Source organism: Phragmites australis, chromosome 12, assembly GCF_958298935.1.
Source record: "Phragmites australis chromosome 12, lpPhrAust1.1, whole genome shotgun sequence".
In the NCBI taxonomy this organism is placed as follows: domain Eukaryota; kingdom Viridiplantae; phylum Streptophyta; class Magnoliopsida; order Poales; family Poaceae; genus Phragmites; species Phragmites australis.
In genome coordinates, this window is record NC_084932.1 from 9395460 (window position 1) to 9409173 (window position 13714).

Here is a 13714-nt window from a genome sequence, read left to right on the forward strand (position 1 = left end):
AGTAGTGTGAGGTAAAATAAAATTAAATACAAATAGTGTTAGGTTAGGGATATGTACTTTCCTCTGGAAAATGGATCATGTAATCCATCTTTCCTCTCCATTGAGTTCAGTGGTGTATACATTGTTTTGACTCGGATCAATCACAAGTAGAACCCAATGGTATGCATTGTAACAAAATTAGTTCATATATGGTTTAAGTGCGTACAAGTAAGTAGCGTAGTATAACTTACTCCTGGTGGCAACGAACTCTGGCTATGATGCGCATGTGGACTGAGAAATAATCTCGGGGTACACGAACCCAACAGGAGAATGGGCAGTCGCGGCTTGCTGCACCACATTCTTGCACAGAAAAATCAGTTGATATGACACATAATCAAAGTCGTATAATAGTCGTCATAGGCACTTATAATCAGTTGATATGTTATAAGGCGCGATACTAGCAGTGACCAAGCTCGTAGAATAGCAATCTCGAGGGCTTTCTTGCTGAACAAAATGTACAAGCATGGATGTGGTGACTTAATTAAGTGATGGTCAAAATCAAAGAGGATAAATTAATTAAGTTAGCCTGCAGATGTAACATTGACGCTTCGGCTCTACGTCATCTATCTCTTTGCCTTCTTTGCAACAGGATCCTCAGGTGTCTCGGCTAGTTTTCTCGTCGGCGTCCCAGTCCTATTGTACATCAGCATGCATGATACTTTTCTTAAGAGTCGATGTGGAAAGAGGAATTGGCGTGGTCGTCGGAGAAGGTACAGGTACGGTAGGCCCGCTTCTCCAGCCCATCAATATGCATGCTGGCACCTTTGGTAGCCTTGAACTCTGCAGGAACCTACAAAGTAAATGGACGTGTAACTTGGCACACGTGTTGGACTACTGTAATGATCAACAGGAGACCAGGAATGATCAAAAGTCACTTGATTTTTTTACTAAATATGCGGGCGAGCGCGCGGTTTGTGACCTTTGATCTCCGGATCTCTTAGCTCACGCGATACGTTATTACTATCTTATTATAAAAATATTAGTGATAACTATAATATATACAATTTTTTTTAATATCTTCTATTTAAAATTTTAAATAGTTATTTAGACATCTAAATAACTTTAAATGAAAAAAATTTAACTACAAAGTTCTAGATCTCATTGAGAGCTACAATTGATGACTATCTATCTTTTCACATAATTACTAGGTATGTGCATTTTATAGCAGTTTTTTTACAGTTAATGTCATGAGGTTTCAGAACAAGTTTTTTCCCCAGTCCAGAAAGAAGACATAATTTTAGCACCGCCATGGATGCAGCTTTGAAACCATATTTTGAGCTTATGCATGTTAGTTATCTCCCTCTTTGTCTCAACTAGGCTGTACTGCAAAATACTACAGTTCTGAATTCTAATTGAAACGGAGTGGCCAAAGAACGGAAATCATACTGTTCAATTGGTTCCAAATAAGTGAAGTAGTATAACAGTTCATTGATAGAGTAATTTCCCCTTTATTAAAAGGAAATGGTGCAGGTCAGTAGCAGACAATAGCGCATGAATAATTGACTTTATCTTAAATGTTATTTAGGAATCCCACTGTTTAATCAATGAAGTTTTTCTTCCCAAACAGATTGACTTGTATTGTCATATTTCCTCAAGAACGAAAGACATAAGAAAAGAATCACGATTTAAAGAATAATTCAGCGTGTGATGGCACGGGGACGAGCCAGATACAGTTGGTACTGGAGAACTATACTGTTTCCTTATAATATGAAAATTAAAAAGAGAAAAAACTAGATTAGGTCGCTACTGTAACTGAAATCTAGGATGCTTCAGTGTCTGTTACCTGATATTTAATTTTTCCAGGTGAAGTAATCAATTAGACTCACTAAACAATTATCACGCACAAAAATATATAGATATTTTCTCTATCTAATTCACTCCCCGGTGCACAGGTGGGGCCATAAGGAGCGCCAACGGTGTGCCAGCTTTTTAGTGTTTTCATAATTATTGCATCAATGGATCTTAGGGTTTTTTTTTTCATTTCCTTCTTCTGTATTTCATGGCTTAATTTACGATTAAATTTTAAATGTTCAAATAAAATTATAGCAAAAATTTCCACAATGTTGGGAATACATTCCCCACATTATAGAAAGAAAAAATTGAAAACCTTTAAAAATTAGGATGTTACGGTTAGCCGCTCAGGTAAAAATGGTTAGGTCAAGTCAATCAAAATTATAACAAAAGGTACATTATTGGAGATGTTCTGGGTCCAGATTCTATGTTGCGCACCCAACAAAGCAAAATTCTTATCTTTTTTATCAGTGCATTCTTTTTGGTCTGTGAGATGCCCAGGAAAAAATGGTTGAGTCAAGTCAAGTCAACCAAAATCAAATATGTGCATGCTTTTGCTCTTCTGCAGATGCCCACGTGAAAAGGAGCAGAAATTCTGCAACTTCCTACTCGATCCTAACCCCATGCAAGTATTTATAACGTGACTACTAGGGCTCATTCTTTCACACGAGAAAGCAAAGCGTAGTCACATGCAGTACCGCACCGCCGGTCGACTTTTTTGATCATTTGCCGTAGGCTTCTCCAAGCCTTCCCGGCCGGTGCATCCTCTAGCTCACATTCACCGATGGCTTCAAAAGTCAACCTCCATGACTGCTTCGACTCCTCCGGTCCGAAACATCTGGTGTCGAAAGGCGGTGCAGGTTCTTCGATTAACTGGTATGTACGCACGGTGGATGTATGATTCATTATTGATGCGACATATGATGAATCGTCGTTAGTGACAGATCATGTTACGACCCATAACTAATTTCATATCTTTTTTATCTGATTTTCAAGTAGTGGTAGTAGCCATTTCCCATTGAGAATAGATCAATGGCACTTTTATTTTTCAGGGACAACGAGGAGCATCGCAGGTGCATCGCTGCCTGCCTCGTTAAAGCTACTTACGTCATGGAGAAGGATCGACCCAGGTGCAGGGTGTACAACAAGGGGCTCGCGCCGCCGTGGTGGGAGAGCTTCCAGTTCGACCTGCGGGAAGTGCTCAAGTGCGACTCCAACAAGAATGACCAGTTCATCTTTGGCGCCGTCTTCGAGTACCTGCCCCCGGCCGGCATGCGCCGCCAGCCGTCGGCTCCACACTACGTTTTCGCTTTCCGAGGTACCATGCCGCTGCACCCCAAAGCGCTTCATGATCTGTTCAACGACATCAAGATCCTGCTTAACGACGTGCCGTGCTGCAAGCGCTCCCAGAGCGCGCGCAACGCGGTCAAGAACATGCTCCTCGCCAAGGGCGCGGACAGCTGCGTCGTCTGGCTCGCGGGGCACTCGCTCGGCGCGTCGCTGGCGCTAGACGTGGGGCGGACCATGATGGCCGATCACGGGATCAACCTGAAGACATTCCTCTTCAATCCACCGCATGTGTCGCCGCTGCCGGCGTTGGACATGCTGCACGCAGCAGAAGTTGCAAAGACAGATCTGTTCACCGGGAGCTACATGATCAAGGCGGCACTTGGGGCGACGGTTATGAGGTGTCACAAGAGGCGTATGGAGGAGCTGTTCGACCGGCTGTCACCTTGGGCGCCGGAGCTGTACGTGCATGAGAGGGACCCCATCTGCAAGGGCTTCATCGACTACTTCGAGCAGCGGCAGAAGGTGGAGGAGCGCTTCCGCGGCATCGCCAAGGCGGCGATGAAGCTATCATACCGCGACATGCTCCTATCCTTCCTCGGCAGCAAGAAGGAACGGCCACACCTCCTGCCTTCGGCGAGGCTGTGGAAGAACACGAGCACGAGCAGTGGCTTATTCGGCTCGCACGACCTCAAGCAGTGGTGGAAATCGGACAGCGAGCTGATGTTAAGCTCCAGGCGGTACACCTATCCTGGAGCATAAATTGCTGTCATGGATTTGCTTGGTAGTAAAACTGCAGTGCATGCGTGTCCCTAGCCTCTATATATCGTTTGAAGTTTACGTATACTTTCAGGTTTGTTTATATTATATGGGAGTGTACTGATCTAGGGGTCAGTTGACTGATTGTCCACAAATCAGTCGGCATTATATGTATTACTTAAGACGGTGTGTTATGAGAGTTCAAATAAAATGCACTTGCACTTAAGCAAGAACTCATGGTTTAATGTAAGAGAAAGCTAGTAGCTAGTCGACACAATTATGCCACCACACAGCTGTATTGTATTCTTTCTTATAATTGTATGAGTTTCTGCCTTACATAACTTATTAATTTTGTTCTTTTTTCAATGGTTGTACTTTGTAGACAAATTCCTTTCCAAAATCTTTATAAAGCATACTCCTATTATATATCACACGTAGAACCATATATCATATATGAAGGCTAACAGAGACAAATTATTTTTACTATGTAACCCTTTGGTTTCACCAAATTTGTTCAACCACCGCATGCCTACAAAACTAACGAGTCACAAGATCATGGAAAAAGTAAGAGTTAGGAACCTTATCTACCCTATTAAATTAAGGTTGGAATCCTATGCAAAATGAGTTACAAACCAGGTGATAAAACATACATGCAAAAGTGTCCTAAGAAAAAACATACATGCAAAAGTGTCCTAAGATAAAAAAACATACATGCAAAAGAGGCCGTACGTGATGAGGACATCACCTATATATTAGTGCTACATCCCTTTAGACAAGCCCGGCGTGCATTGGAAATGAAGAGATTATGGCAGATTTAACCACATTCAGCAAGGAGAAGTATACCTTGTTCTGTGCGCCAAGGACCAGCAGCAGCCGAGTACACAATTGGAGCCCAAGCCAATTTCGAGCTCAGGCCAGCAGCCGAGTTGATGTGTCCTAGTCCTATTGTACACCAGCATGGTACTTTTCTTAAGAGCCGATGTGGAAAGAGGAATCGGCGTGGTCGTCGGAGAAAGTACAGGTACGGTAGGCCCGCTTCTCCGGCCCATCCACAACATGCATGTTGGCACCTTTGATAGCCTAGAACTCTGCAGGAACCTACAAAGTAAATGGACGTGTAACTTGGTACACGTGTTGGAGTATTGGAATGATCAACAACACACGAGCGATATTTTACCTTGTACAGTGCGACACCCTTCCTTGCCACTTAATGAACTATTATTTGCATATCGAAATGAAAAATACACATGTTGGAGTATTAAAATGATCAACAACACACGAGGAATGATTAACAAGTCACGCGATTTTTTACTGCCTGTGGTTTGTTACATTCAAACCCAGGATCTTTTTTAGTCATGCGAAACGTCCTTACCATTTCATTATAGAAGTTCTAGTGATAATAATATCATATGCAATCCTTTTAATATCTTATATTTAAAACTTTAAATAATTATTTAGATATCTAAATAATTTCAAATGAAAAGGTTTTCAACTACAAAGTTGTAAATCTCGTCGAGAGCTATAATTTTCATATAACGTTTGTCCTCATCCAACTTCGTATTAAAAAATTATAAATTTTTTAAGATAAGGTATCATCTATTATCCGAGCGAGTCACTACTATAGAAAGGGTCATCAGTGCCGGCTTAAAAACGGCATCAGTGGCGAATTTGAACCGGCATTGATTGATCTATCCTGATAGCCACGTACTATCAGTGCCGGTTTATAAACAGGCACTGATAATGAGTATCAGTGCCAATCCATAACAAGGAACAAACACTGATACTCAAACTATCAGTGCTGATTTGTGGTACAAGCTGGCACTGATAGTCTCATATTTATGCCGGCTTTTTGTCATGAGCCGGCACTGATATCCCCTCCGTCCTGTACAAAATCTAGTCGTTGCCGACAATAGCATAATAATATCACATACAACACATACAACAAGATAAACTGCATTCAAGTTTCACATGCACGTATAATCATCTCAGCTCATATAATTTCACATACAGACATAATTCATTCACATCTTATGTCATTCATGCATAAGTAACCTTGCTATTTCACATGTCATTGAGTAGAGTTCATAACTAAGACAAGTTTACAACAAAAGTTCATAATTAATACAAGTATGCAACAAAAAGTAAGAAGCGATGCCACTCAATTCTTCTTATTCACTAAAAACCCTGAACTACGCTTTTTGCCTTGAGGAAAATCAGGTAACGAACTCCACATGCTAAGTGAAGGGACAGCATCCAAACAACACCATTTGAAAACATGGCACCACTTGGACTCTGGAATGACTTCGTCATTGATGAACCCGCAGAGTTGTTCTAGAAGTGTGTTGATTCTCTACGGCATGAGGATACTTGTTTCCAGCTCAAGGTCCTGCAATTACCAGAATTGAAGAATCAATATATTTGAACATGACTAGGAACTGAAAATTAATCATCAATATGTTATCCACTTACCTCAGCATTAGTAATGGCACTATAATTATTTTCGGTGAATCCAATGCATGAAGTCGCATACATAGTAGCCACATAAATTATTGCCCTTAGTCTCAATCCTACAAGGAAAGTTGGTTATGACTTTCCCTTCCTTTCGGAATGGAAAGTGACGTCATTTCGTCTTGATGTAGCGTACGTACACCTTGTAGATGCAATCAATTCAAAGTTTCCTAAAGCATTAATGAAATAATTAGTTTACCTTTGTAGCAAGTCTATAACAGATTGATATTCGGCTACTGGATTTCTTTTCACGTCGAGGACAATAATACTGCTATAGTCAGTTTGGATGACAAAGTGGGCCCAGTGAAAACTGCACATATGTCACCGTAGGTAATTAGTCCTAAGTCCTAACATCGTGATACTCAAAAATTGCAAAAATATGGAGGGAACACATACCCAAAGTTGTAAGGTAAAAGTATGTATCTTTTTAATTGGTACGATTGAATAAGATCAAGTGCATACACTACAACAGGACTGACTTTATACAACACATTGTCTACAACACAAGAGCTATGTGTTGGAGCTGCAATGTTTTTGTATCACATACTATATGTTGTTGAGGCTCTTTGCAACATATAGTTCACTCATTACGGAAAAGTGTGTTGAAGAGTCTCATGGAATCATATAATATGTGTTGCTCACGGATATATTGGAAATGCAATGTGTACAGCATGGAAATAAAACCTTTTTTTCCGTCAATGAAAAAAAAAGATGGAGAAAATCCCCGCAACAGGGCTCGAACCCGCAGCCTGCGTGCACAGAGCTAGCCCTCATAACCAGGGGAACCAAGTTGCTGCTTGTTTGGATGACGGATATTAATTTAATTGAAATATACGAATCGCACCAGTGTTAAATGAGAAGGAAACACATTGGTCACACCCTCACAGAGGCACGCCCACACAATAGAGCATGTAGGCGGCAGCTCTGGCTCCTACGATGACGGCGGAACCCACTCCGTTGCGGCTCGGCGGCGCCTCCCCCTCCCCTGCTCCCCCCTTGGCCGCGGCCCGCCCCCAACCCCCTTGCTGCTGCTAGTACTACTGCTGCCGTCTGCAGAAATCTGCGCGAGAAATCGTTGCTTGGTGTAGTCGGAAATCTGCAGAAATCGCTGCTGCAGAAATCGTGCTGCTTGGTGGAGCACCAGTGGCCTGCTCCTCCCTGTGGCCGGCAAGGAGATCTACGCGAGGATCGCCAATCCTGTGCCTTTCGGTGACGGCACCAAGGTGATTTTTCTTTCTTCCCCTTTTGCTTCTTCATGACTTTACTGAGCGCTTTACTGATGGTTTCTATGTTTAATTGGAGGAATGGAATTGGTCTTCCTTGAATCCGTATTCTGTTGTGAGGCAAGGAATGGTTCTTCAAAAAAGGGGAATTTCTCCATCTTTGACATCAAATGATATAAACTACTGTCCCTTGTTGCCCTGTGTAGGAAGCTTGCTATTTTTAGGGCTCAATACTAAGAGTATTTTTTGACGGTAGAAAAAGAACAGGGGAGCCTGCACCAACCCACATCCAACACACAGCATGTTCCTCTCAAATCATAACCAATTAGGAACAAATCAATTGATTGGTTTGCTCGCCGAATGAAATTGAAATGGAATGCTTGTCTAATATAAAAGAATATGCAGTGAACAACTGTGGATTAGCTTGATGTTAGAAGAAAATAGTTGAAATTGAGGTGAAGATCCAACAATTACCTTATTTTTAGTATGCCACTGCATTGAACTTGTCATCTCGTATTTTGTATCAATATGTTGTACTAGCTCATCCTTCTCAGTTAACTGCAATAATTTGTAAGTAGTACCATCAAGCATGTTGTTTGTTTTGAAGAAAATTTAAACACCTGCATTTTTTGTTGTCATATGCCTTTAAATTTTACAAAGTCTTAGTACTATTAGAAGTTTCTATATATTGACACTTAATTTAATTATTCTTTTCTATTTTTATCACAGTTAATCGATGGATTTGAAAGCCATCAAGAAATTGCTACTTTCTTATAGACCAAGTGATGATTACTTAGCTGGGGTAAATGGTTTTCTTGAGTTTGCATATAGGGAGAAAGGTTCTAATGCCAAGATATGGTGTCCATGTGTCAAATGTGTGAATAGGTGGTTGAAGAAGCGAGATGAAGTGTATGATCACTTAGTTTGTGATGGAATGCTACAAGGATATACTATTTGGGGTTGTCATGGTGAAACTGCAGCATACATTCGTGCTAACAAAGCATCAGATTCACAACATAAAGGAATAAATAGTAATATTCACCAGCTTGTCCATAATGCTTTTGGGTATGGAGATAACCAATTCCCTAATCATCAATCCGAAGGCCCGAACTCATCAAAAGTTGGGCCTGATAAAGAAACAGAAGCTTTTTATAATTTAATTAGAGAGGCGGACGAACCTTTGTGGACAGGGTGTGAACTATCAAGACTTTCATTTCTTGTACTTTTGTTTCACACGAAATCCATTAACAAGTGGAGTAACAAGTCTTTTAATAATTTGCTAGCAATTTTGTTCAAACATGATTTAGCTTTAGTTCTGTATTGATAAATTAAGATAATAAACCCCAGTGCTGACTCAGTAACAAACATGTTCTTTGTTTACTACACCACTGTTTGAGTAGTTGATTTCACTTTGGTTGTTTTACTCACAAGTATTGGTCCTGGTCATCTATGGAGTTCTGAATCCAAACTTTGACACTGCACAATTGCAAATTTTATCCGATGTAATTCTACTCGTTAAGTTCGTATAATCATTCTAATTGCAATTTTTTCCAATGTCATAATTATGCAATTTTTGTTTACATATATGCTATTTATGTACATTAGTATTTAAATATGTCATGCTACCAAACATTTCGGTATTATGACTCTCATTTCAGTGCTTGGTTGGTTCAGAATTTCTGTGTAATAAGGTGACTTCACAGCTTTCTTTTAACGACTTATTTGGCTCATCATTGAGCTTGATTTGTGGCTGCTCATTGTGGCTGATCATTGAGCCTAGCTGCCCATTGCGGCACTCCAATTTTCATTTCCTGATCATTGTGGCTGATCATTGAGCCTAGCTGCCCATGAGGCTTGATTTGGGTTTATGGGAGTTACTTGCTGCTCTAGCTTCTTTAAGAAATACCATGGAGCAAGGACTGTCAAACTGATGCCAAGCTTTTGCCACCAACTCAACACAGAATTGGAGTGCAGAAGTTGGGTTTAGGAAGGGGACATGACATGCGAGGGAAAAAATGTGTGTGTAGGAAATAGTACAAAGATTAGGCCAACAATGATCAGGAAACACAAATTTAAAGAAGAAAAGAAAAGGACCTTTTGGCCTGTTAGGAAGTAATTAAATATTAACCTATTTGATATGTTGAGTTTCTTTCTGCCATTGATTTAATTATCGTTGTTCCATGCATCTTTTGAAACTAGTTACTCTATTTTGTATTTAGATAAATTATGCTTAGCCTATTTATGTGCATGTAACACTTTGTGATCGTGATGGCTAAGTTTGTACTTATTACAAAATATCCTAAGTAATGTGTCTTCCTGCAACACTATAGATCACAAAGAACAAGGTGCAAGAACAGGTTACTCAAAACAAGATCCCACGCCGTGCGAGTTCAAAAAAGGCACGTCCTGCTGCAATGACAGTATGAAAGCATAATAGAAGTGTTCTGATTAAGCTGTTACAACTATTTCCTTTTCTTAGCTTAATTGCCCTTGCATGTCAATATAGGTTGGAACAATATGTGTACTGAAGTCTGCCAAATATCCAAACAAAGAGCCTGTGCCATATGCAACTTTGCTAACCTGTGATCCAGATGCAGAAGTTGATGGTGTTAAGCTTGGTAATCAATTTTGGAAACTACGTATTACTTTTCCAATTGAACAAAGTGAGGTGCTGTTAAGGCCATGGCACCACTACAAGACAATCGGTGATGCAAAAGGAAAAACAATAGCTTGGCCTTCAACTTTTGTATGTTTGTCTTGGCTTCCTTTACTTTCAGTTAGTTATCTCTATATCATACATACTTATACCCCTACAATTTATTGTTGTCCATACAGGTTGAAAAGGTTAATGGTTGAATTTTCTATTTGGATCTATTCCTCGCCAACTCATCAAGACGAAGAAGAGACTTCATGAAGATTAGCTAGCGATACTTATGTTTGGCTTTTTAGGACTCAATATCATGTTTAGCATATTCAAGAAACTCCAGTTGATATATGGATTAATGTGAATGACAATACCTTTATTTATTTCCATGTGCAATGCAATCTATCTTTTCGGTGTTCTTATATTGAATGAAAAGTATTGAGATAATAGTTTGTGTACTTTCATAAATTGCAAAAAATAATAATTATTTCATCATATTGTTGAATTTGCTACAAATATGCAACTGACCAAAAACATGTGTTGCTGATAACAAACATGTGTTGTTGACAAGTGTTTGCAGTGTTGTTGAAATATGTGCCACATGTGTTGTCATAAATAGAGAAATGCGTTGCAGGCCTCGTATGACAGCAACACCTATTCTTATGTATAACAACATTTACTTTGTGTTGCACATGCCCATCCTAGCAACACCACCTATAACAACACTTAACATTTGTGTTGCTAGAATCAGCAGCAACACTTTTTTGTAAATACAACAACACATACCTGTGTTGCTATATGTCAGTCTTGTAGTAGTGATAGTTCTGGATTGCTTGTGGCTGGGTGGCGACCATCATCTGGTTTATTTTTATTGGGTCGAGAAATCCTACTTCAGTGATGCCCTTTTGACTGCATGTATGGATCTTCATTCTACATACACTAGAAGTTAAGACATTCAGTCTAATGATACAAGAATATATACTGTGAATTATACATATAAGATACTTATAGAGTCCACAAACCTATGAGTTGAATGCCAAGGGTGTCTTGCTGACATAATTGATACATTTCATCGAAATGAATCCAGACTTCACCATCCCTATGGAGGAAATCACAATGATTGTATTTGAACGCAAACATTTCTCTACTGGTCTTTGACTATTTCAAGTACAACGAATGGAATCTCCGCATTTGGGTTGTTAGCTCTGACAAAGACTTGACCAATGGTTCGCCAAGCTTAAATTGCTATTTAGTTGTTGCTTTTTCAACCTTGGACTCGTCATGAAGTGCTTATTTTATCACTCCGGCCTCCATTTCTAATTCTTTCAATTGTTCTAGCACTCTTTCTTTTTTACCTTCTCACATGACATCTTCCTCAACTATTTTTTACCCATGATGTGCGTGTAGTTAGATTTTAGCAGTGGATCCACAAGTCTGGCCAAATTATAAAGAAACTTGGCAGTTGTTTCTGCATCGATATTACACTTCTCTAGCTCGGTACATTTTAAGTGTGCAGTGACATTGGCGTTCACTTCCCTTCTAATTTCCTTATCAGTTTTATCATAATGCAGAGGAGATGCTAGATTCTTAGATGCTACCTGCCACTTCTTAGCTGTTGCTTGCTGCTATGACGAAGTCAATTTCTGAGATGACATCGACTTTTGAGATTGTGCAGGTGCTACCAGCTTTTGAAGTGGGATAGGTGGTGGCGGTGTAGGGGTTGGAGATCTTCTTGGTGGTTGTAGAGGCAATGATGGAGGAGATAGAGATCTTCTGGGTGGCTGTGGCAGCGATGACGGAGGAGGTAGAGATCTTCGTGTGTGTCTTCGCCATACAATATATCGTGTTTGAGCCACAGGATGTAATGGCCTATGTTGAGAGCACTGTTTCCCCCGCCTCGCCAGGATAATCCAGCTTACTTTTATGGTACGCATGTATTACACTGTCCCTGTGTACCCTGGTGTATCTCTGTGGTGTCAGACGACCGTTGAAGAGAGTCTCCTCCACCCATTGCTTAGCCAAACCCTTAGCCACCATGGTGGTAACACCCAAGGTGGGTACGATAAGCCTGCATGGTGTGCTTTCTATGATGTCATCCACAGGGTGATGGATTAAGGCTTCTCCTGCAAGCCCCATGGAAGCACAGCTGATCCGGGGACCCACAGGGCTCATCATCAAAGCATTATATGCGATGACTAACTATTCCTGCCTAGCTTATTGCATAGTTGCTGCTATTTTGGCGTTTATCATCTATCTCTGCTCTGCAAGTTCTTTTGTAGGACTGAACATGACGACTAGGAGGGGGTGCATAAACGCCTCACAATTTGTTTTTGCGAAACTTGATGGCCTTCTCCTACTTGATCACCCAACACTACTACAAAAACTATTTTTCAAGACACTTAGGATAATTTTCTACAGGCGGTTTATTTGAAAAACCGCCTGAACAATTGGAGAGGACCTCCTGCAGTTACGGACCGCCTGTGGAAATATATTTTCACAGGCGGTTCCTTATGTGAAAAAACGCGTGACTTGTGACCGCGTGGGGTTCCTGGTAGGTCAAAAAAAATTTTTTTGCTTTTTTTTCGGTTCAAAAAATATCGATTGAGTAACCGATTATCACATGCGGTCCGCTTAAGAAACCGCCTGTGAAAATCAATTTCCACAGGCGGTCCGCTTAAGGAACCGCCTGTGGAAATCTATTTTCACAGGCGGTCCCTTAAGTGAACCGCCCGTGATAATAGATTTCCACAGGCGGTCACTTTTGCGCCTGTGAAAATCATTTATTTCTACAGGCCTTCGATCACAGACGGATGCACTAAACGTCTGTAAAAATGAGTTATCACCCACCTCTAAAAATAATTTTTGTAGTAGTGCAACACTCCTCAATAAAAACAGAAGCAGAAGTAAAATGAGAGAAACACAAGAGAAACCCGCAACCTTGTGACTCTATGGATTAAGTATGAACATGAGGTTCAATATAAGGTCAATCCATGATCCTTGTCACAAAAAGTTTAAACTTTACAAAAAATACTAAAAGGTGGGCACAAGGCAAGGAAGATCTCAAATTTGATGACTTAGAGGAAAGAGAATGCAATACCCAAATTTGTACGGTTGTTAAAAGGTGGGCACAAGGCAAGGAAGATCTCAAATTTGATGACTTAGAGGTAAGAGAATGCAATACCCAAATTTGTACGGTTGTACGCACATTTTATGCCCCTAGCAACACGAAGATCAACCTCGTATGGTGCTGAAAATTTCAGCTCAAAAGGAAAAACGAAAATCACAAGCCAAATAAATTTGCAAGGAAACGCGGAGCCAAAAGAAGGAGACTAGAAGGAGGTGAACATGAGCGAATGGAGAAACTTGCACTTCATTAATGTCAAAGGTCAGCCGTATTTTAGGTGGATTACAAGAAGTTTTTCCTCTCTAAAAAATCTAATCTATTACAAGGCTAAGCCTATCC

General features: G+C 40.4%; 1 protein-coding gene across 1 annotated transcript; it reads left to right on the top strand.

The window, feature by feature from the left end:
* Window positions 1-2509: 2509 nt before the first annotated feature.
* On the top strand, window positions 2510-4102 carry LOC133887275 (GDSL esterase/lipase At4g10955-like). The gene is made up of 2 exons (XM_062327215.1): window positions 2510-2706; window positions 2883-4102. The coding sequence occupies exons 1-2, from the start codon at window positions 2615-2617 to the stop codon at window positions 3877-3879; spliced, it is 1089 nt and encodes a 362-aa protein (XP_062183199.1). The 5' UTR covers window positions 2510-2614; the 3' UTR covers window positions 3880-4102.
* The last annotated feature ends 9612 nt before the right edge of the window (window positions 4103-13714 follow it).